At 50.4% G+C, this 22,534-nt stretch overlaps 1 protein-coding gene across 1 annotated transcript; it reads left to right on the forward strand.

Annotated features, from left to right (window-relative positions):
• The first annotated feature begins 1,320 nt into the window (after window positions 1-1,320).
• Window positions 1,321-18,936, forward strand: Tfap2e (transcription factor AP-2 epsilon). Its single transcript, XM_052716773.1, has 7 exons — window positions 1,321-1,347; window positions 1,656-2,138; window positions 2,688-2,739; window positions 12,797-13,019; window positions 14,565-14,683; window positions 15,464-15,605; window positions 18,117-18,936. Exons 1-7 carry the CDS (start codon window positions 1,321-1,323, stop codon window positions 18,397-18,399), a joined length of 1,329 nt encoding a protein of 442 aa, XP_052572733.1. The 3' UTR covers window positions 18,400-18,936.
• The last annotated feature ends 3,598 nt before the right edge of the window (window positions 18,937-22,534 follow it).

The following is a 22,534-nucleotide window of genomic DNA, read 5'->3' on the forward strand; positions in this document are numbered from 1 at the left end:
GAAGAGGGATTGGAGGGAGAGATTAGGACATGCTTGACAGACAGACAGCGCCTACCATGGTAACACACTAACACGCAGACGGTCACAAGTATAATACTGAACCTCTTACACTCAGTGTCAGCTACACACTCAACCATTCCATGTCACAGATTTACAGCCAGCCCAGGCTCTTATGACTTCAGAAACATTTTGGCCCCTTCTGAAGTGGAGTTCAAGCCATACTACGACTCTTTCTGACCAGGTCATGTCTCCAATATCCAAGGATCCTGGCTTGGTATTGAGGGTTACCATCTCAGGAAGTCTGAAAGAAGCAGGCATCTTCAGAGTGTTTTTGATCCAAAGCCATGAAGGAGAGACTGTAACATAACCTCCTACACACATGCATGCTGACACAAGTGTACACATGAACTGATAGGCTTGAGTTTGCCACTCACCGGTGTGTTTCACATTCAGCATTGGGTGGCTGCAGTAAAGACTGATACCATTTAACAGGGGAGGAAGCTGATGCCAGAAATGAGGAATGCTTTGCTCAAAGTCAAAGTCGAACACATGCATTTATTTATGCATTCATTTAAAAAGATTTGGAAGGGGGTGTTGAGATAGTTTATTGGGTTAAGGCACTGGCCATCAAGCCTCAGGCCATGAGTTCGAATCTTTGGACTCACAGGGTGGAAGAAAAGAACCGACTCCTGCAAGTTGTCCTCTGAGCTCCACAAGTGCCCCGTGGCACACATACACACTAAATAAATAAATAAATATAGTAAGCAAATGTAAATAAAAATTGCACAGACCGGAGTGAACGTAGGCCCTTGCATTGCATTCCAGCCTTTGATCGCAGCTGCAAGCTTGGAGCCCAGAAGAAGCTTTGATCAGAAGGGCCCGAATTCATTCACTCCTTACCCCACCGGTTCCCACCAGGGCCACGCCTCCCTTTCGGCGGCCGCTGGGGAAAAGGATGAGATAGGCCATAGCTTGTCCCTTTAATGCGCGCCCCCAGAGGCCCAGCGCGCCCCCGCCACTATAACTAGAGTGCATGGAGCGGGCTGAGCTCAGAGGGAGAAGGGCGGGCGCTGGGCACCCGCTGACCGACTTTTTTCAAGTGCGATCAGCTCCCGTCCATTCCACCTCCATGGACCCACCCTCGGGCGCCCAGCACTGAGGACCCCACACCCGCTGGTCTTCCAGCTGGGCTGGGTTACACCCAGCTACCAGACGGTGATCCCCTCGGGCTGTGAGGGCTCCGGGCTTGAGTTCTTGCACTGCCGTCGGACGAGGGCTGTGTCGCCGCCGCCACGCCTCGCGCCCCACACTACCCGCCCCATGCTGGTGCACACTTACTCCGCCATGGTGAGTAGTCTCGGCTCCCGGGGCACACTGAGCAGGGAGGTAGGGGAATCAAGGAGCCTGGGTGCTGAACCATCCAAACCTCCGGCCCCTGCGCCAACGAAATCGCGAGAGAAGGGTGACACAGGGCCTCTCCCAGGCCGAGAAAGTGGTGGCAGGAGCTCGAGATCCCCAAGCCTGGGACTCCTGCGCCCCGCAGGGCATTCGCCTGTGGACAGCAGCAGGACCCTTCTGAGCTGAGGGAGACCTCGCGGGGCTGGTGTCTTTTCAGCCTCTAATGGCTCTCCTAACACACGCCTCCCCTTCTGCAGGAGCGCCCCGACGGGCTGGGCGCAGCGGCTGGCGGGACCCGCCTGTCGTCTCTGCCCCAGGCAGCCTACGGACCCGCGCCGCCACTGTGCCACACGCCCGCCGCCTCTGCCGCCGCGGACTTTCAGCCTCCCTACTTCCCGCCGCCCTACCCGCAGCCGCCGCTGCCCTACGGCCAGGGCCCCGACGCCACCGCCGCCTTTCCGCACCTGGCCGCGGACCCTTACGGCGGCCTAGCGCCCCTGGCACAGCCGCAGCCCCCGCAGGCCGCCTGGGCCGCGCCCCGCCCTGCCACCCGCGCCCACGACGAGCCGCCCAGCTTGCTGGCGCCACCCGCCCGCGCTCTGGGCCTCGACCCGCGTCGGGACTACGCTGCCGCGGTGCCCCGGCTCCTGCACAGCCTGGCCGACGGCGCGCACGGCCTGGCAGATGCTCCCCTTGGTCTTCCAGGGCTAGCGGCGCCCCCCGGCCTGGAGGAACTGCAGGTGAGAACAGAAGGGACCAGGATGGGCCGGGGTGGGTAGCGATTTAGCATCCTGGCTGGAAACAAAAAAAAAATGACAAAATCAGGAGCCGGACTCTTCTCCCAGCCCGCAACTTTCCGTTTATGCCTCTGACAGGGAGTCCTTGGTTAGATAGATCTGGCCAAAAAACAGCCTCAAAACTGAGGAGGTGCGAGGTGCCTGGGTGGCAGCAACCCTCGTGGAATCACTTCTTTCTCTCCCCACTGTGGGACTGAGCCACGGTGGGCGTCCATGCCCAGTCCCGGTCCTCCAGAGCAGCCTGGGCTGGGGTTTAGAGAGGCTCAGTAGTTGTCTATCTAAGGCAAGAAGATCATCCAGGCAGGACCGCGGCTTGGGCGCAGATGGTGCCGAGCCCAGGCGATTCCTGGTCACGCCCGTCCTCCTGGTTGCCGCCTCAGGCAGCCGGTGGTGAGCATAGGGCGGAGCAGACGTGGACTAAGGGGCAAGCCGGGCGGGCATGGGAAGCAACAGCCAACGAGGTCTAGTACGCTCATCCTCTTCTATTTGCAGGCGATAGATGACCCGGGAATGAGCCTCCTGGACCAATCCGTGATCAAGAAAGGTAAGGAATGGTGTGCAACTTCCAGGGCAGAGCCAGGCGTGATGGTGCAGGCCCCGGGCGCACAGACCCATTTTCTTCTCTCTGGTGGTTGTTTCCTGTGCGTTGCCTGGCTCAGTGGCCAAGGAACGTCCTTCTCAGTCCAGGAGAAGGGCTATGGGGTTAGCTGGATGGTTTTGCTCCGAAGTTTGTTGCCTGAGGTGGGCTGCACTCTCTAAGCTACAACTGCCCTGCCTCCCCTCTCGGAAGGGAGGGCGAGAGAGTTCTTGTGGAGCTGGAGTTGATTTGCAGAACGAGTTAAACCACTTCCCTGTTTCCTAAGAAATGGGAATGGGAGTGCTGTTCCCACAGATTTTGTTCAATGATTTCCACTTTATTGAACTTTAACACTCTGGAGTCTGGCAAATGCTTTCTGCTCCTTTCTTCCCAGCAGAACTTCCGGGCCTTGCATCCTCCCCACCTCCCAGGGCAGGGGGGATTTTCTTTGAGTTGACGCCCCCTAAAGCATTTAGAATTGGAGAAACTGCATTGGGCTGTGTGTTCTGGGTCAGGCCTGTTGTCTCCTGGGGTGTCTGCATCTCTGGGCTCAGGGTTCTGTGCAGACTGTGTGTTCCTCTTCTGGGCAGTAGTGTTTCTTGGTGTGTATGTGTGTTGCTGCGAGAGTGTTTGTGATTTGTATCTGTGTATACTGGGGTGTATTTTCTGTGTTTGGGGTTCCCTGTGTACCTAACACATGTCCTGGAATTTGTCGTTGGTATTTGAGGTGTTCTAAGGATGTGAGGCCCTCTTCTTGATGGTTTTGTTTTGTTTCCCTCCATATCTGTGTGTCTTTTTGTATTAGTAAAAGGCAGGGGTGTGAGACACCCCTTGGGGTGGATTTTCGGATCTGAAGACCAAGTTTTGGCCATGCCATGTAAAGGTGAGAAAGAGACAAATCAGAGAGAGACAGAGAGACCCAGGCCTTGGGCAAGCTCCATAGATTTGGGGTGGGTGCCCAAAGGAATTCAGAGGCACACGGAGCCTGTAGTGCCGGAGGGCAGGCACACCTCCCGCAGGATTTGGCCGGAGCTGTTTTTCAAACAAGTGAATTCAAGCCCAAGCTGTTTGCCCTGTGTAGGTTCTCAGGGGAGACTTGCGGTGGGAGTGGGGTGGAGAGGGTAGAAGGGGCTGGACTTCCAGGAAGTAGAGCTGGGTATGGAATTTGGGGGATGAGAGGACACACCTCCTAGAACTTGGTGAAGGGTGCCTTCAGGAATCTGGGACTGTCACCAGAAGCTGGAAATACAGGGAAGATGCTAGAGACGCACTGGCCCCCCTCGCCAGCGCTTTGCGGTCTGCTCTTTGCTGGTTTCCTGGACAGCTCTTGTTCGGATCTGGTAGAAGGGAAAGTTGGGTCTGGAGTCTACCGTAACCTGCCACTGGGCTCTTTGCAAGCCCCCAGATCCTGGCTCCCGCCTAGCTCAAGGGCAGGGAACCCAGGTTCACTGACTCCCTAGGGAGACCCAAACCCTACCTTTGGAGAAGGGGCTCCGGTATCCCCAGATAAAAGAATCTGCGGTTGGTCTGAGAGTTCCTTGTGGGTTCCTGGGGCCTGCCGGGCTGCCCAGATCCGAAAGTGCACATTCGGGAGACAGGAGTGCTTACCGGTCTGTGGCTACGAGGAGTGAGCTGAAGCACCCACAGAAACTAACTCAAACTGAGAGGATCTCAGGTCACAGCCTGAGTCACCGTAGCAATAGTGGGAAGGAAGGGAACAGAGCCGGGGACAACCTGCGGAAGGAGGAGCCTGATCCGCGGCGAGCATGGCCGTCTGCTGCCCAGCGGGCCACTGAAAGAGAAAAGGGGGTCAATGCCCAGGGACAGCGGGCTCCCACGGTCCACCCCAAGAAGAGCGGCTGTGGCGAGGCAAGCGGCACTGCCACCAGACCATGTTCCCTGGGGGAGCTTCGTAACACGCAGGGTTTTGTGTGTTCGTTTGTTTTTGTTTTTGCCGGGTTCTCCACGGTCAGTGCCGGACTCGGCTTCGCCGCTTGGGTGGCCATCGGCGGCGGGGTAGCCCCGAATGGTTTCTGAAGACTCTGGACACTGCTTGGTGCGATGAGCGACCGCCCAAGCTTAGGGAAAGTCGGTCTTGGACCCTGAAGCGTCCTGGAGGGACGTGGAGGGAGCCTGCACCGCTAAGGTCTAGGGTCCAGCGCGGAAACCCTTGCGATCCTCCAGCTGCGGGTGCGGGGAGGCCTGGGGTGTCCATCTCACCAGTGCTGCGGGGCCCTGGAGCCTGGACAGTCTCACAGCCCAATCTGAGAGGTACATCTTCGGCGGACTACAGGCACTTTTCCTGGAGGGGAGGGGCTAGGGGCTTCTCCCACACCTCGACTTCTAGGTCGGGCCCACTGCAGCCACCTTGTGGGTTGGGGGTGGCCGATTATTCAGAAGAAACCGGAGGGCAAATGAGTAGCACTCCATTTTCTGCGCACAGCTGTCACCTCCGGTTTTACAATCTATCGCAGACGGCAAGAGAGCAGGGGGGGGGGGGGGGCTGGAGGGGAGATGGCGATGCTCCGCAGTATTTTGCAGCCGAGGGCCTGGGGTGTCTGTGCAGGACGTCCTAGGAGCTCACAGGAGAGGCGGCCAACTCCTGAGGTTGGGAGACTTCCTAAAGGACAGCCGTTAGTAAGGTGCTCAGTGTGTGTCTGCTCAGTAAATGAGTGCTGGGTTTTGAAATCTGAGCACATTGGGACAGAGGCTAGAGAAAGGGCCCAGTTACTCGGTGGCACTAAAGCACAGGCAGCCGCACAAGCAGCGCTTTACCTGTGGAAAAAACGGGGGAGAGGAGGGAGGCGTTGTGGAGATTTAAAATGGGGTGATGTGGAGATTAGAAATGCGCTGGAGGCCTTGTGTGGTGGAGCACACCTTTAATCCCAGCACCTGGGAAGCAGAGGCAGAGGCAGAGGCATCTCTGTGAGTTCCAGGACAGCCTGGTCTACAGAGTGAGTTCCAGAACAGGCAAGGTTGCACAGAGAAACCCTGTCTCAAAAAACAACCACAAGAGAGAGAGAGAGAGAGAGAGAGAGAGAGAGAGAGAGAGAGAGGGAGGGAGGGAGGGAGGGAGGGAGGGAGGGAGGGAGGGAGGGAGGGAGGGAGGAAGGAAGGAAGGAAGGAAGGAAGGAAGGAAGGAAGGAAGGAAGGAAGGAAGAATTGAGCTGGAGGAGATTGGTTTGAAAGGAGACTTTCTCCCAGAAGACAGTGGCTGGTGGCCTGACTGGTGTAGGAAACCCCCCTGGGCACAGGTGGTCTAGATCTCTAGGGGTTTCCGGAATTAAGAAGGAAGTAAACAGACAGCCTTCCTCTGCCCTCTTTAGCTCTGGGGAAGGTTCAGAAAGGAGAAGGGGGCCTGGGCCAGCGAGTCCATGACTCGAGAGAGACGGGGATGCGGCACTTGACTCTGTAATGGGGTTAAAACGTCTAGTAATCAGGACAAGTAGAATCATGTAATTTTTTGACAGTTTTGCACATGTATTTAATGAATTTTGGCCATTTTCACCCCGGCCTTTGTCCTCTCTCACCCTCCTCGAACTTTTGCTGAAACCTTTCTCAACACACAGTCCTCCTCTTTTGTGTCTTTTTTCCCCTTTGTGACCCACTGAATTCAATTATGATTGCCTGCTTGAGCAAAGGTGTGCTGTGTTATCCACTCCCTGCCCCAGGACCATTAACTACCCAGAGTTCTTCAGGGTGAGCTGGTGTCTCATGAGCCCCTCCTCCACAAGAAGTATCTTTTTAAAACTACTTTTTTTTTTCTTTTGGTTTTGATTTTTGGCTTTTGGTTTTTTGAGACAAGGTTTCTCTATGTAACAGTCCTGGCTGTCCTAAAACTCACTCTGTAGACCAGACTAGCCTCAAACTCACAGAGATCTGCCTGCCTTTGCCTCCCAAGTGCTGGAACTAAAGGAATGCACCACTGCCTGGCCACTTTACATTTTTATTCATGTGTGTGTGTGTGTGTGTGTGTGTGTGTGTGTGTGTGTGTGTGTGTGTGTGTGTGTAGGTGGTTGTGGAGGTCAAAGGTCTATTTATTAATTTATTTTGTGTTTGTAAGGTCAGAGGGTAACTTGTAGAGGTTGGTTCTCTCCTTCCACCCTGTGAGTTTCAGGGATCACACCCGGTCACCAAGTTTGGTGCAAGCTCCCTTCCTCAGCAAGCTGCTCACCACCCAGTGTAATAATTTTTCAAAAACAAATGCATAGAGTTGTATAATCGCTACTGCAATCCATTTGGGACACATCTGTCACCCCTCAAAGTTCCTTCATTCTTGTCTGCAGTTCTTGCCTCAGGTCTTACACAATGCCTGGTATGCTTCTGATCCATGAATTTGCATATTCTGGACACGACCTGTGGATACGTGGATATGAGGACTTTTGCATCTAGGTTCTCTTAGCAAATGTTTTCAGGCTGTGTCTCCACTGTGACATATGTCAGCTGCTGGTTTTGCTTGTTTGTTTGTTTGGGTTTGTGCTGCTGAGTGGTACTGTCCTATTGCTCTGAATGGCTTTCATTGTATCCTTCTTGGGAGCTGGAGAGATGGCTCAGTGGTTAAGACCTCCTGTGGATTCCAGAGTTTGATTCCCCACAGCCATCCATAGTTCCAGTTCCAGGGGATCCAAAGTCCTCTTCAGACTTCCCTGGCACCAGGCATGCATGTGGTGCACACGCTTGCATGTAGGAAAAACATTTGTACACATAAAGAAATTAAAATAGCAGAGCATAGTGGCACACACCTTTCATCCCAGCACTCAGGAGGCAGAGGCAGGCAGATCTCTGCAAGTTTGAGGCCAGCCTGGTCTACAGAGTGAGTTCCAGGACAGCCAAAGCTACATAGTGAGACCTTGTCTCAAAAACAAAATAAAAAAAACAAAACAACCAAGAAGTTAAAATAATCAAACCTTCTTTTTTAGATTTATTTATTTTATGTGTATGAATGGTTTTCCTGCATGTATGTGCACCACATGCAAGCCTGGTGCCTGTGAAGGTTGTAAGATGTGTATGGTCCCCTGGAGTTGGAGAAATGGGTGGTTGTAAGCCACCTTCCTCTGCAAGAATAACAAGTGTCCCCAAACCTCTCCAGCCCCTCAGGGGACTTTTATTTTTGACGAGGTGGTAGATGCTCTGAGTCAATCTGTTTGACTGTTATGAATAATGTTGCTATGGACATTCATATAGGTGCCTTTGGGTAGACACGTGCTTTTCCTGCTCTTGGGGAAATTCCTAGGAATGGAATTGATGCCCTGTGTGGTCTATTTTATTTATTTATTTATCAGGTGAGTGTGTGTGTGTGTGTGTGTGTGTGTGTGTGTGTGTGTGTGTGTGTGTGGTGTGTGTGGTGTGTGCCATGGGTGCTCAGAGGACAACTTTTAGGAATTGGTCCTCTCCTTTCACTGTGCTGGCACTGGGCATTGAAGTCAGGTCACTACTACCTTCAGTGACCAGGGCCTTTTACCCACAGAGCCTTCTCTCCAGGCCCTGGTCCATTTATGTTTGTTAAGAAACTTCCCATAAGTGGAGTCCGTCCGAGGAAGGATAGAAGGGAGAGAGGGGGAGTAGAGAGAAGGAAAGAGGGGAAGGAGAGCTCAGTCATTTCCTGAAGTGGTTGAATTATTTCACATCCTTCCAGTTCTGTGTGGGTGCTCCAGTTTCTCCACACCCTCACACTTCACACTGTCCTTTTTATTATAACCATCTAGTGTCTCCATACTGCTTTAATTTGCATTTTCCTAATGACTAACGGTGCTGAGCATTTTTTCATGGGCATATTGGTCAGTTATCTTATTCTTTTTAGTGAAGTGTCTATATATCTTCTTCCAGTCTTCCCTTCCTTCCCCCTCCCGCCTCCTCTTTTTTATTCTGGAATTTGAGTTCAAGGCCTTGTGTGCTCATCCAAAGCTCGGAGACTAAACTGCATCCCCAGCCCTGGGTTTTTATTTCTTTCAAGATTTATTTTATATGTATATGTGTGTATCTACACACAAATACAGGTGATCGTGAAGGCCAGAGGTACTGGATTCCCTGAAGCTGGAGTTCCAGGCAGTTGTGAACCAACCAATACGGTTCTGGAATCAAATTCTGGCACTCTGGAAGAGCATTATGTTCTTTTAACTGCTGAACCATCTCTCTAGCCCCGGAGCCTAGGTTTCTTTCTTTCTTTCAATTCTTTTTTTTTAATGTGTACGACTGTTTTGCCTGCATACAGGTCTGTGGACCACATGTATGCAGTGCCCACAGCAGCCAGAAGGGGGCATTGGCTCCCTTGGAACTAGAGTTACAGATGGTTGTTCTCGCCATATGGGTGCTGGAAATTGAACCCTGGTCCTCTGGAAGAGCACCCAGGCTCTTCACACTGAGCCATCTCTCCAGCCCCAAGCCCTAGATCTTTTGACAGGATTTCTGCTGTGTTGCCCAGGCTGGCCTTAAACTTTGTGTCAAACTGCCTCTCAGAGGAGACAGTTGTGTGCCCACTGTGCCTGGCCGTCTTTTTATTTTCTTAATTTGAGGTACAAAATTTTTTAATTTCAATGATGGCCAACTTATAATTGCTTTCTCTTATATGTTGTATTTTGGGTATTATAACTGGGAATTATTTGCCCACCTCTTCAAGGTCTTGAAAAGTTTTATCCTATATTTTCTTCTGGAAGGAATTGTAGTGTTAGCATGTTTTCTAGAAGAGTCTATTGCAATCATAACTGACACCCAGTAGCCAGACAATGTCTACTACTTGGGAAAGAGTGGAGATTTGGATGGGAGTGTCTTGTCTGACAGGTTGAGTAACTAGGAGCCCTTGTGTTATTGACCAGTGTCTTAAGAATGTGTGAATGGCTTCTGTATGAATGACGGGGATGACATCATGAATGATGCCGTGGTCAGACCACTTTGGCTTCAGGAGTCATTGTGCTGGGGTCTGTTCTGTGCATATGGGAGGAAAACAGCATGTCATGTGTAATCTCACCCTTGTTGTGTGTACCTATTCTAAGGAAATACTGGTTTCTAGTTTGTTTTTGTTTTGTTTTGTTTGAGGTAGGGTCTCAGTATGCAGCCCTAGCGGGTCTTGAACTCACAGAGATCAGCCTGCTTCTGCCTCCAATGGTTGGGATTAAAGGTGTGTGCCACTGTGCCCAACAGGACACACTGTTCTTGTGCAGTTAGTTTTATAACGAGTGCTAAGTGCTCCACAAAGCCTTGGTCTTTCTCCTGTCTCGCAGGGCCTGGCCTTGGGGGACACCAGCCTTTAATAATAGCTGTGTGAAAGAGAAAAACTTCTGCCTTCCAGCTCTCCTGACACCTCCTGGCTCTCTTGACACCTTCCTCTGGCTAAGAGTCATGGAGGGAGGACAGTCACATTGTCCCTCCTATCCCCCGCCCCCGCCTTTATTTATTTATTATTTTATTTTATGTAGTGTACATTCGTGTGTGTGTCTGTGTGTGTGTGTGTGTGTGTGCATTTGTGTGTGGGCATGCACATGCGGGCACATCCATGCCATAGGGGCATGCGTAGAAATCAGATGACAATTTTTGGGACCCAGTTCTTACATTCCACCTTATCGAGACTTACTGGTTTCTTTTTCCTTTGTTTGTTTTTATCAAGACAGAGTCTCACTATGTACCTCTGGCCATCCTGGAACTCACTCTGTAGACCAGGCTGGCCTCGAACTCATGGAGCTCCACTTGTCTCTGCCTCTGGAGTGCTGGGATTAAAGGTGCAGTTTCTGCTGCTTCACAGCAGACTCCAAGTTAGCTGGTACAAGGGCTTCCAGATGATTCTTCTGGTCTCCACCTTCTAGTTATTCATAGGAGTGCTGATTTACAGATGTTTATTTATTTTGAGATAGGGTCTCACTCTGTATCATTGGCAGGCCCAGAACTCACAGAGACCCATTTGCCTGCCTCTGCTTCCAGAATGCTGGAATGAGAGGCGTGTGACCTCACCAGGCTCTCACTTTCTTCCCTTTAAAGATTCATTTTTATATATGTGTGTGTGTTTACCTGCTTGTGTGTACATGTACCACCAGAGTGCAGTGCCTAGAAATCCAGAAAAGGACATTGGATCCCATGGAACTGGAGTGAAAGACGGTTGTGAGCCACCGTGTGGGTGCTGGAAAATGAACCCAGGTCCTCTGCAAGAGACGCCAGTGCTCTTAACCACTGAGCCATCATTACTTTGTTTGTTTGTTTGAGACAGGGTTTCTCTGTGTAGCCCTGGCTCTCTGGGAACTCACTCTGTAGACCAGGCTAGTCTTGAACTCAAAGATCCGCCTGCCTCTGCCTCCCAAGTGCTGGGATTAAAAGCGTGTACCACCGCTGCTCTGCCCATTGCCTTTTAATGCTGTGGCCTAAATTATGTTCTTATGGTCAGTTTTTTAGTATAGAGCCTAAAAGACAAATGAGGACCAGGCAAGAGGCAGGAAAAAAGGCAGGAGCCAGGACACCAAGGAGGGTGAAGGAGGCAAAGATAGACGAAGGATGCGACCTTTGGGAGCAGTGGCCAGAGTCCATGACCCACTTCTGCTCAGTAGATGATGTCATTCTGACCTCTGAACTTTCAATTTCTTCCTTCTATGTGGGGATATGGAGAACAGTGCTGCTCCTCGGAGCTGCCCAGGAGGAGCTTACGGGGTGTGATGGGCACTCGTTGATAGGGGGCATCATCCTATCTGGTTATGGGCTAGGATTTGATTCTCAAGGAGCTACCCAGGCACTGGTGGCTGGAGGCTAGGGAGTGATCCATGTTTCAGAAAGACTCCTCTAGACTAGGGCAGGCAGACAAGAGCGAGGGCTGCCCACAAATCCAGACAAAACGTAAGTGTCTGCATGCATGAGGAGAGCCTGCTTCTCAGGCAGGTTAAGAATGGAAGCCACAGGACATGGTCCTGTGTGGGGTGTGGCAGGCAAGAGATGACTAGGAGTATTACAGAAGTTTCCGGCTGAGTGGCAAGGTGGGGGTGGGGGTGCCAGATTGGGATTGGGTTCTCTTTAAGCTCTGTAATCTTGAGTCCTGGAACTTCTTGAGATGGGGGTGCTGGGAAAGTATTCTCTGAACAGTGGGAACGCTAAGAGCCCTGCCTTTGAGACTCTGGTCCTGGGTTTGCTGCTTGTACAGTCTACCAGCTAGATGATCTCAGGCACACTGTTTCACCTTTCTGGGCCTCAGTCTCCCCACCTGTAGAGTGAGAACCAGGGTAGCCCCATCATGGATTGTCCTGAAGGTTTGAGGGCTGAGGTATAATGTGTATGAACGTAGCAGTGAGGGCTTAGTACTTCAGTGCAGAGTCCCCACCACACATAGGCCTTCTCTATCAGGGCCTCATTTCCTTGAACATTCCTTCCTCTACAGTTAAGAAGGGAGATGGAGACACCACATGGAATTTCCTTTCTGAGCCAAGAGTTTGGGAAATTCTCTGACTCCCTCCTTGTCCTACACGGAGAACATTTAGGAGAGGGTGTTATGGGGCATATAGACACTTATTCCCTTTCTTCTGGACCTGGAAGGGAGGGGGAAAGCTGGAGGCCTTATAAGGCCCTAATGTCCTGTTTCCAACGTGTGGGACTCCAAAATCCCCAGGATGGGAGGGTGAGATTCATATACAGAAGGGGACTTTGGAATCTGGGTGATTTCCCAACCTTGTCACAGTGACCCAGGAATCCCACCTCATCGTAGACTCCATTTCCTTGTGTCTGGCTTTTTCTCTGACGATGCCAACATCTGGCTGATGCCAAGCTTTAAGAGGGAACCAGCAGGGCTCTGGAAGGGGATACCAGGGCAAGAACCAGACAGCTCTGGGTTCGGTGTTGTGCCCATCAATTTACTTGGGCCCGTCACTTCCATTTCACGGTGCCTCAGTTTCTCCCTTTGTAAAGCAGGGGTTGTAGAGCCCTCCTTCTGGAAAGTGTTGGAATCATTCAACATACGCAGCTGGTGACTCAGCCTGCCTGCACCACAGCCGACTGATGCCTGTCCTGTGGTCGCTGACTCAGTATCCCCACCTCTCTCTTCCTTTGCTTCTGTCCACAGTCCCCATCCCCTCCAAAGCCGGCAGCCTCTCCGCCCTCTCATTGGCCAAAGACAGCCTGGTTGGCGGCATCAGCAACCCCAGTGAGGTCTTCTGCTCTGTGCCTGGCCGCCTGTCATTGCTCAGCTCAACGTCCAAGTACAAGGTGACCGTGGGGGAGGTGCAGCGGCGACTCTCACCTCCGGAGTGCCTCAACGCCTCCCTCCTGGGGGGTGTCCTCCGAAGGTAGGAAGGCCAGCCCACAGCCCTACACAGCATCCCAGCCCAAATCTTTAGTCTCTTCAGACCTCACAGCATCAGAGACAGGGTCAACCTCACTCCAGGCCCCAACATCATCCCCACCTCTGTTTCTCTAATAGAACAGTGCCTGGGAACTCAAGATTGTCCATGGTCTGGGAGGGGCAGGCTGAGGTCCCCAGCACCTCCCATGAGTTGCTGGGTCTGAGGTTGAGCAGGGGCAGAGAACGAAGTGCAGGTACGAAGAGAAACGACTACACTGGGCAGGGTGGGCAGGGCTGGTTCTGGAAAGAGTGACTCTTTCCTCATCGCTTCCCCACAGCAGCACAGGGCTCAGGTGTGAGTGTGCGGTGAGCAGCATGGTGGGCCGTGGTTTTCTCTCTGCATGTTCTTATGTCCGGGAAGGGGATCTACTTCAGGGATAAGGTGTAAGGACTGCATGTGTGTGTGAGGTAGGGGATGGCCAAGGGTGTGTTTCTACCAGTGTGAGGTTCTGCATTAGTTGGGAACGTGTGGCCTACAGTGGGGCATCTGCATTCACATGAGCATCTGCAGACAGTCGGTTTGCTGCTGTTTGCTTCTTCTTTTCCCTTTCTCTCTTTCTTTCTTTATTTCTCCCTTTCTCTCTCCCTCTCTTTTTCTTTCTTTCTTTCTCTCTCTCTCTCTCCCTCTCCCTCTCTCTTTTCTTTTTTTTTCTTTTTTTTTTCCGAGACAGGGTTTCTCTGTGTAGCCCTGGAACTTGCTCTGTAGACCAGGCTGGTCTTGAACTCACAGAGATCCACCTGCCTCTGCCTCCAGAGTGCTGGGATTAAAGGCGTGCGCCACCACAGCCCAGATTCTTTTTTCTTTTTCTTCACTCTTCTCTCAAACGTCTTTTCTCTAAGCAGCTCGTTGTGTGCATGTGTGTACCTCTGTGTGTATGGGGGCACATTTGTGCAGCTAGAGAAGTATCTTCTTAATCTTGGTCTCTGAACATCCTGTATGGACCTGTTAAGTCCCTGGGATTGTGTGCACATCTCTGGGATCCTGATGTGCACGTGTGTCTCTGTATGTTCCTTGGTGTTCATGTCTGTGTGTCTCTAATGTTACTTATGTGTCTCCATGTTCTTGGAGACACCAATGATGGGTTCGTCTGTGAATATGTAACTGACTTTGTATACAGTCCTGTCTCCTTGGTTTTGTTATTCCTGTGTCTCTGTACGCAGTTTTATGTGTCCCCAGCAAGTGAGCTAATGTGAGGAGGAAGGACCCTCAGATGCTACCCTGTCCTGCCCACCCTGGGCTGCCCTGCTATCGAGAGGACTGGGGAGGAAGGAAGACTCCTATGTCAGGGTGCTGCTCCTTATCCCAATCTCACCACAGAGAGGTCAGGAGAGGTTGGGATTTCCTCAGAGACCCCCCAAGGACAAGGCTACATCCAAGCCTTAACAGGGGCTGGTACAGGAACAAGGAAGGTCCTTTGGAGTCACTTAGCCTGTCGGCTGCTCTCTCACCTTCACAGCTGTGTGTATGTCTCTGTCTGTGTATGTTAAGGGCAAAGTCCAAGAACGGGGGCCGGTGTCTGCGGGAACGGCTGGAGAAGATTGGGCTCAACCTGCCAGCTGGTCGTCGGAAGGCAGCCAATGTGACTCTGCTGACCTCATTGGTGGAGGGTGAGTGAGGCCTGAAGACTATGCATATGAATGTGAGGGGACATGTCGTCTGGTGAGACTTCCTAATGTAGGAGGGTAACGTTTAGTTATGTCTATGAACATTGCTATACCTGTGCATGCACTCAGTGTGTCATGCATAAAGGAGTATATGTGTGATACACGTGGACAGTCAGCCCATATGAGGATTTAACCACCCAGGCTTCAAAATATTTGAAAAAGCTGCATCTGTGCTGAACACATGAAGACATATTTTGGTCATTATTACCAATAACGCATGTTGCTATTTTCTTACATCTATATGGTGTTAGGTATTTTAAGTCACCAAGAAACAATTTGTAACATATGGGGGATGCAAGTAGGCTTGCATGCAAACACCATGCCATTTCATGTGAGAGATTTCAGTACCCACTTGTTTTGGTATCTGTGGGAAATTCTGAAACTAGTCCTTTTGATGTGTCTGTGCATATATGTGCACATGCAGTAGAGCTACTTGGGTTGTATGTTGGGGGGAGGGTAAGTGTCCAGTATTTGGACATGGTAAGTAGGTGAGGGCGTGCATCCCTCTTCCCAGAGGTTGGTGACTCTGGATTCTGGTTCTGGGATACACACTGGTCCCAGCTCCATCTCTGAGCTGAGGGTGATGAACATGAAGCTGGAACTGGGAAGTAAAACCAGAGGGGGCATCTCCAGGAGCAGGATGCTCCTTAGCCAGGGCATAAGAAGTTCAAGGCGAGGCTCTGGTCTCAGAGGTGCACCTCGTAACATCTCCTCTTTCCCCAGGAGAAGCCGTGCACCTGGCTCGGGACTTTGGTTATGTTTGTGAGACGGAGTTTCCAGCCAAGGCAGCTGCTGAGTACCTATGCCGACAGCACGCTGACCCTGGAGAACTGCACAGCCGCAAGAGCATGCTGCTGGCTGCCAAGTGAGTGAGGCACTGGGCATGGCAAACATGGATGCAATACAGACATGCACGTCAGACCTGGCTGCATCAGATACTACTTATGACTATACACACGTTCATACAGCATCTATGGTACCATGCATGGCAGCTAGATTGCTTATGTAAGTTCGCATGGGAACACTTGTACATGCCATTCACATGGGTGTTTGTAGGTATCTTTAGGTACCGTGTTCATCACGTCTAGACTTTATGAACACCCCCACAAGTTCCCAAGGGCACACACGGACACCACAAGTGAACATATCTATTGTATGCATACATTCAAAAAAAAAAAACTGTCATACTCAGGCTTACAGCCCATGTGTGGGTGCTACACTCACCTACGATAGTCTGTGGCCTGACCAGCCCAGGCCTCGGCATGTGTCCACAGGGGTTACTCTGCTGTTGTGGCCTTTCTCCTGAGGTCCTGACCCCTCAGTAGGCCTCACTGCCACCTGCCTCACCATCGACTGCATGATGTCACTTCAGGTCTTCTTGTCTTACCCCTGGGTCGCTAATACAATACCCTAAGCCGGCTAGCAGCTCATGTCTCAGGGTTCTGGAGGCTGTTCAGGATCAAGCCAGCGTCTGTGTCTGGTGAGGGCCTGCTTTCTAACATACAGACAACACTTGATGCTACTGTGTTCTCTATGTGGTAAAGGCACATAAAGACACTAATAGCATCAATAGCAGTGGTCCTCAACCTGTGGGTCACAACCCCATTGGGGGTTCACATATCAGATAGCCTGCATACCAGTTATTTACATCACGATTCATAACAATAGCAAAATTACAGTTATGAAGTAACTATGAAATAATTTTATGATTGGGGGTCACCACAATGTGGGAACTGTATTAAAAGGGTCGTAGCATTAGGAAGGTCGAGGACTGCTGGTCTATAGGGTTCTATTCCTATGACCTCATCACCTCCCAACGGTTCTATCTTTATATCTCAGAGAAGATTTCAAAATATAAAACCCAGAAGGCTACAAACATTCATTTGGAAGGAAGCAGTCTCCTTGAAGGAAAAAACAAAAGACAGAGGAGAGATGGGAAGAAAGGGATAGAGGAGGTCAAGAACTCAGAACTGTCTTCTGCAGGCTGAAGTCCAGATGTCTTTGAGGACCTCACAGTCTGGACCACTCAGACTTCTAGTCCAGCTGACTTTTTTTTTTTTTTTTTTTTTTTTTTTTTTGGTTTTTCGAGACAGGGTTTCTCTGTGTAGCTTTGCGCCTTTCCTGGAACTCACTTGGTAGCCCAGGCTGGCCTCGAACTCACAGAGATCCGCCTGGCTCTGCCTCCCGAGTGCTGGGATTAAAGGCATGCGCCACCACCGCCCGGCGCCCAGCTGACTTTTGTGGGTTTGGCCTTCAAATCACAGCTCCACTCTCCACCTGGGGCTTTCCTCCTTCAGGCAGCAAAAGACCCAGACTCAGGATTACTCAATACAGAGTCCTGGAAGGATTCTTCCTGGGGCTAGAGGAGCCTGTCCAAATGGAGTCCACTTCGTTCATGAATATGAATCAGCTCTTGCATCAAGTGCTCTTGGGACCTTGGTTTGTCTAAGATGCATAGCCAGACACAAAGATGAGAGATGATGGATCTTCTGACCTGAGTCACATATATAATTCACAAAGGAATGGAAACAACCATAGGCTGGATCTGGATTCGAGTCTCATCTCAGCCACTAATCTGTCTGGAACCATAAGATGAGGATAATGGTATAGATTTGTTGGATAATGTAAAATGGCATATACAAATTAGGTCATATCATCTATCTGAAACCATATGATGAGGATAATGGCATAGATTTGTTGGATGATGTAAAATGACTACAGATTAGGTCACCTCATCTGTCTGGAACCATATGATGGGGCTAATGGGATAGATTTGTTGGGATGATGTGAGACGGTATATACAGTGTACATGGTTGATCTGGGCATCAACATTTGCTGAGATTTTAGTTATGCAAGGCAGGTTCTGGACTGTTTGCATAATTTCACAGACAAGGGCCTGTGATGCACTGCGTTTAGGATGAAAGAAGGGATCACAGAAAGTTTAAGGGAATAGGCAGCTGAGGTGCATTCTGTAGACAGGACATCTGAGGGAGAGAAATTAGGGTATTAGCATGTGTTGTTCACAAGTGCACAGCACTGAGATGCTGAGTTAACCTCTGTGAAAGTCAGTTTCCGTTTCTGCAAAATGGTATCATTGTTACTTGGAGGTTGTCAGGAAGGTCAAACTGTTCGGAGGGTATAAATAAAGAATTCATTCGGTAAATTGCTGGGTGAAGTGGCGCACGCCTTTAAACCCAGCCTTTGGGAGGCAGAGGCAGGCAGACCTCTGTGAGTTCAAGGCCAGCCTGGTCTACATAGAGTCCTAGGACAGCTATGGTTACATAGAGAAACCCTGTCTCAAAAAGAGTCAGAAAATAGGTCCTTGTCTGCGTTTAGAACCTTGTTCTTTAACCTCTGACTGTTCTCCCCCCACCAGGCAGATCTGCAAGGAGTTTGCAGACTTGATGGCTCAGGACCGCTCCCCGCTGGGCAACAGCCGCCCAGCCCTCATCCTGGAGCCCGGGGTCCAGAGTTGCCTGACACACTTCAGCCTCATCACTCACGGCTTCGGCGGGCCTGCCATCTGCGCGGCTCTCACCGCCTTCCAGAACTACCTGCTAGAGTCGCTCAAAGGACTGGACAAGATGTTTCTGAGCAGTACGGGCGGTGGGCACGGAGAGACCAAGGCCTCAGAGAAGGATGCCAAGCACCGGAAGTAACTCTCACTCTGTAGCTAAGTGACTCCCAATGCCTGAGATGAGGCCCTGGCAGCTGCGGGTGGCCCAGAGAGAACTAAAAGGTGGGATTCCATTCAGGTCAGAGAGAGAACATTCATGCAGAAGCCCAGAGTGGAACCTGCTTGGGTCAGGAAGGAGGTTTCTGGTAAGGCTCCGACAGGAAACTGTCATGGAAAAGTCTGGTTCATGGGTCAGAGCCCTTCCCACTGAGACGCCTGGGCGGCGGTGGGCGCCCCAAGGGGACGCCATTAACAAACCCCAGGTGCTACTGAGTAAGAGTTAGTGACCTTCACTCCAGAATTCCCTAACCCCAGAACGTGGGGGCTAGCAGGAGGTCCGAGGGGGTTCATTGGATCCTTCCTGCTCTTGGAGAAGAGTGGGCGGGAGATGCCCCTGAGGAATAAAGATGGTACAGCACAAATCCCAGAACTTGAACCCAGGCTGCACACCACAGACTTGTTGCTGTCTGCCCTATTTATTTATGTACAATGTAATTAAATTTGAAAATTTGAAATTGTCCATCATGAGGTTTTTTTGTTTTTTTGTTTTTTTTCAAGACAGGGTTTCTCTGTGTAGCTTTGCACCTTTCCTGGATCTTGCTCTGTAAACCAGGCTGGCCTCGAACTCACAGAGATCCACCTGCCTCTGCCTCCCGAGTGCTGGGATTAAAGGTGTGCGCTACAGCCTCCCGGTGCAGCATGAGTTATTTATCCTAATGAGTTGGGGGTTCATTTTACTGACTTCTGCTCATACCCCAGCATGTCCACCTGGGCAGTTATGGAGCATGTTTTTTGTTCACAAGAAGGAAAGAAAGATTCTGTTAGACAGTAGGTTCTTCTGAATGTGGGTACTGATGTTAGGAGTCTACATGCCTCGTCACATCAGTATGGCTATTTGTGTGTGTGCGTCAAGTGAACACGGTACACATTTATTGTACTTGCTGGGCCTGTCTGTCCAGTCTGTCCAGCATGTTACCATGGTTGTAGGTAGACAGTCTGTGCCAGTGTCTAAACAGGGCAAGCGCTGACTCAGCTCTCACCTTCTGAAGGAGTTCACTCTTCAGACATCTTTCCTGATAGTCTTTCCCTTTACTAGACCGTACCTAAAGCACACATATTCCAGGATTTGCCTCCCAAAACACAAAACCTCCTTTTGTCTTTTGCAGTTAAAGTTTTTGGAAGACACCTTTTCCTCTATTTCCTCACTCCTGACTCTCAACTCACTGACGCCCCTGCCAGTCTGTTTAAATTTATTCAGCATGGGCATCAATGATCAGCTCAAAGCTAGAGCCTTTTTTTTCTTTTTTAATTTGATGTGACTAACCAAAAAATTGCTCTTAAAATTTTGGTTTTCTGGACAGGTTTTCACATAATCCAGACCAGCCTCTGAACTACAGTCAGGCCGAGTACTGGAACTGTGCCACACCTGGTGTACTTGGTCTTTTCTGAAATGCTGTGTGGTTTCCAGCTTTCCCGTCTCACCTGACCTGGCCAGTTCCTACTGTGCCTCCTTGTAAATCTTGGCTCTTGGGGCCAGTGTCTCCCTAGATGGATGGCTCTGAACTCCAGGCTGGGATGTCCTCTGTCTACCTGGTGTCTCTGACATACGGTCTGACAAGCACCTCAAACTTAGGTCCCAGATGGGGTGCCTGACTCAACGCCTCCTAACTGTCCCGTCTTTGCTAACAGCACCACCTCTACCAGGAACTGGGGCGTCCTATTTAATCCTTCTCTCCGTCTCCATCACTCCTCAGGCCTGCAACAGCAGCCTCCCAGTCAGGCTGTTTTCACCGGTGCGCCTCCGTCCGACCGAAGGCTGCCCTATGCAATCATCTGAACTTTGCTGCCTTCTCCAACCTCACTAATGATTCTCCTCATCACTCACTCTATAGCAACTAATTCCTTTTTGTTTGGTTTTTCTTTTTTTTTTTTTTTTTTTTTTGGTTTTTCGAGACAGGGTTTCTCTGTGTAGCTTTGCGCCTCTCCTGGAACTCACTTGGTAGCCCAGGCTGGCCTCGAACTCACAGAGATCCGCCTGGCTCTGCCTCCCGAGTGCTGGGATTAAAGGCGTGCGCCACCACCGCCCGGCTTTGTTTGGTTTTTCAAGACAGGGTTTCTCCGTGTAACAGTCCTGGCTGGCCTCGAACTCACAGAGGTCTACCTGCCTCTGCCTCCCGAGTGCTGGGGTTAGAGGTGTGCGCCACCACCCACTGGCCACTAACTTTCTTTATACTCCTCAAACGTCACGTCTCAGGCCACTGCGCACATTGTCCCTGCCTGGTTTGTTCCTCTTCCAGTATTTGCACACGTATTGTTAGACAAAGGGGTTGCGGTCTCTGTGAAGAGTCCACAGATGTAGCTGGGCAGTGGTGGCACATGCCTTTAATGCCTGCGCTTGGGAGGCAGAGGCAAATGGATCTCCGAGTTTGAGGCCAGCCTGGTCTAGCGTGAGCTCCAAGACAGTCAGGGCTACACAAAGAAATTCTGTCCCCCAAGGATGTCCCTTATTTTCTCAAGACATCGTTTTGTTTGAGGCAGGCTCTCATGTACCCCAAGCTGGCCTCCAACTCACTATGTAGCTGAGGATGACTGATCCCCTTGACTCTACCTTCCAGATCTGGGAATATCACTCTACTCAGTTTCTGCAGTGCCAGAGACAACCCCAGGGCCTTCGATATGTTGGGCAAGACTCTACCAATTGAGCTGTGGCATCAGTTCTCTCAAGATGTCTTAAATCATAATCCATATATAGGAAAGAATATGAGAATTAGATGGATACTCTCCTTTAACCAAAACCCTTGGTCTGGCAAGACCTTTGAGTTTTAAAATTATCAGACTGCCAGGCATGGTGGCATACACATTTAATCCCAACACTCAGGAGAAAGAGGCAGGTGAATCTCTCTGAGTTTGAGGCCAACCTGGTCTACATATAGTGAGTTTCAGGACAGCCAGAGCTATGTAGAAACTCTGTCTCAACAAACAAAATCACGGATTATGTGAGGCTGAGATTAAATGAGGTAAAAACATACAGTACTTATGCAATATTGGCCTGTCTTATATATAGTAATAATCAATAAGAAGTTGGTAAACAGGAGCTGGAGAGATGGCTCAGTGGTTAAGAGCACTGACTGCTCTATCAGAGGACCCAGGTTCAACTCCCAGCACCCACATGGCAGCTCACAACTGTCTGTAACTCTAAGATCTGACACCTTCACACAAACATTCATGCAAGCAGAACACCAATGCACATAAAATAAAAAAATTAATTATTTTTAAAAAGTTGATAAAGAAGAAACTCATTTTTCAAGAACTTTTTAGTACTGGATAACTTTTCCTAAGGAAAAAACCAGATAGTCATCAGTCCTATTTTAGGAGAAAATTATAGCTGAGTAACTCGCCCAATGCCTGTGTTGTCTCAAAATTCAGTAGATTTCACACTGTTTATTCATAGCTGTTCAATTCATCTTCATTTCACTGCACCCCACAGGCCTACCACAGAGAGGCCAACAGGCTTGACCCCAGCACGGGAAGCAGGTCCCCCCAGCCCTGGTGCCGAGGCCCTGGAGTGTCAGCATATGGTTAGGACCACAGCACTGCAGAGGAAGCAGTACAGGGCAGACTGTGTATGTGCTTGCTCTAAGAAGCATCCCATGAAGCCTGGGCACTGGACTCTCCCTCTGCAGCTAACCAGCACTGAAGCTTCTGACTGGCTGGGGTTAGCCTGAGGGAAAAGATGGCTACAAACAGGTTTGCACAATGGTTTACACTGCTTTCTCTGGTGCAACACCAGCTCAGAATTAAACAGGGAGTCTTTGGATTAGGCAAGGATCCGGATTCTCAGTGTGTGCAAGCTCATGCTGAAAGCCCTCCCTGCTTTCTTGGAAAGGATCAGAGTATTAAGGAGAAATTTCTCGGGATCCAACTAAATGGACCCTGAGCTTTATGACAAGCAAAAGAGGGAGAAGAACCCAGGGAACTGATGGCTGAGGATTATGAAATGCCTAGTACACCAAGGCAAACAACCGTGAGTTTGAGGCCAGCCTGCTGTACATGGCAAGTTCCAGGACAGCCCATGCTACACAGAGAGACCCTGTCTCAAAGTCATAGCAAGAAAATAA

This window comes from Peromyscus californicus, unplaced genomic scaffold, assembly GCF_007827085.1.
Source record: "Peromyscus californicus insignis strain IS unplaced genomic scaffold, ASM782708v3 Scaffold_5__1_contigs__length_169319896, whole genome shotgun sequence".
Classification (NCBI taxonomy): domain Eukaryota; kingdom Metazoa; phylum Chordata; class Mammalia; order Rodentia; family Cricetidae; genus Peromyscus; species Peromyscus californicus.

Excerpts from the sequence above, each read along its gene's own strand:
- Tfap2e (XM_052716773.1), top strand. The coding sequence starts at position 1,321 with ATGCTGGTGCACACTTACTCCGCCATG. Across the intron at positions 13,020-14,564 it reads CTGGGGGGTGTCCTCCGAAG|GGCAAAGTCCAAGAACGGGG; the intron begins GTAGGAAGGCCA and ends GTGTATGTTAAG. Across the intron at positions 14,684-15,463 it reads GCTGACCTCATTGGTGGAGG|GAGAAGCCGTGCACCTGGCT; the intron begins GTGAGTGAGGCC and ends CTCTTTCCCCAG.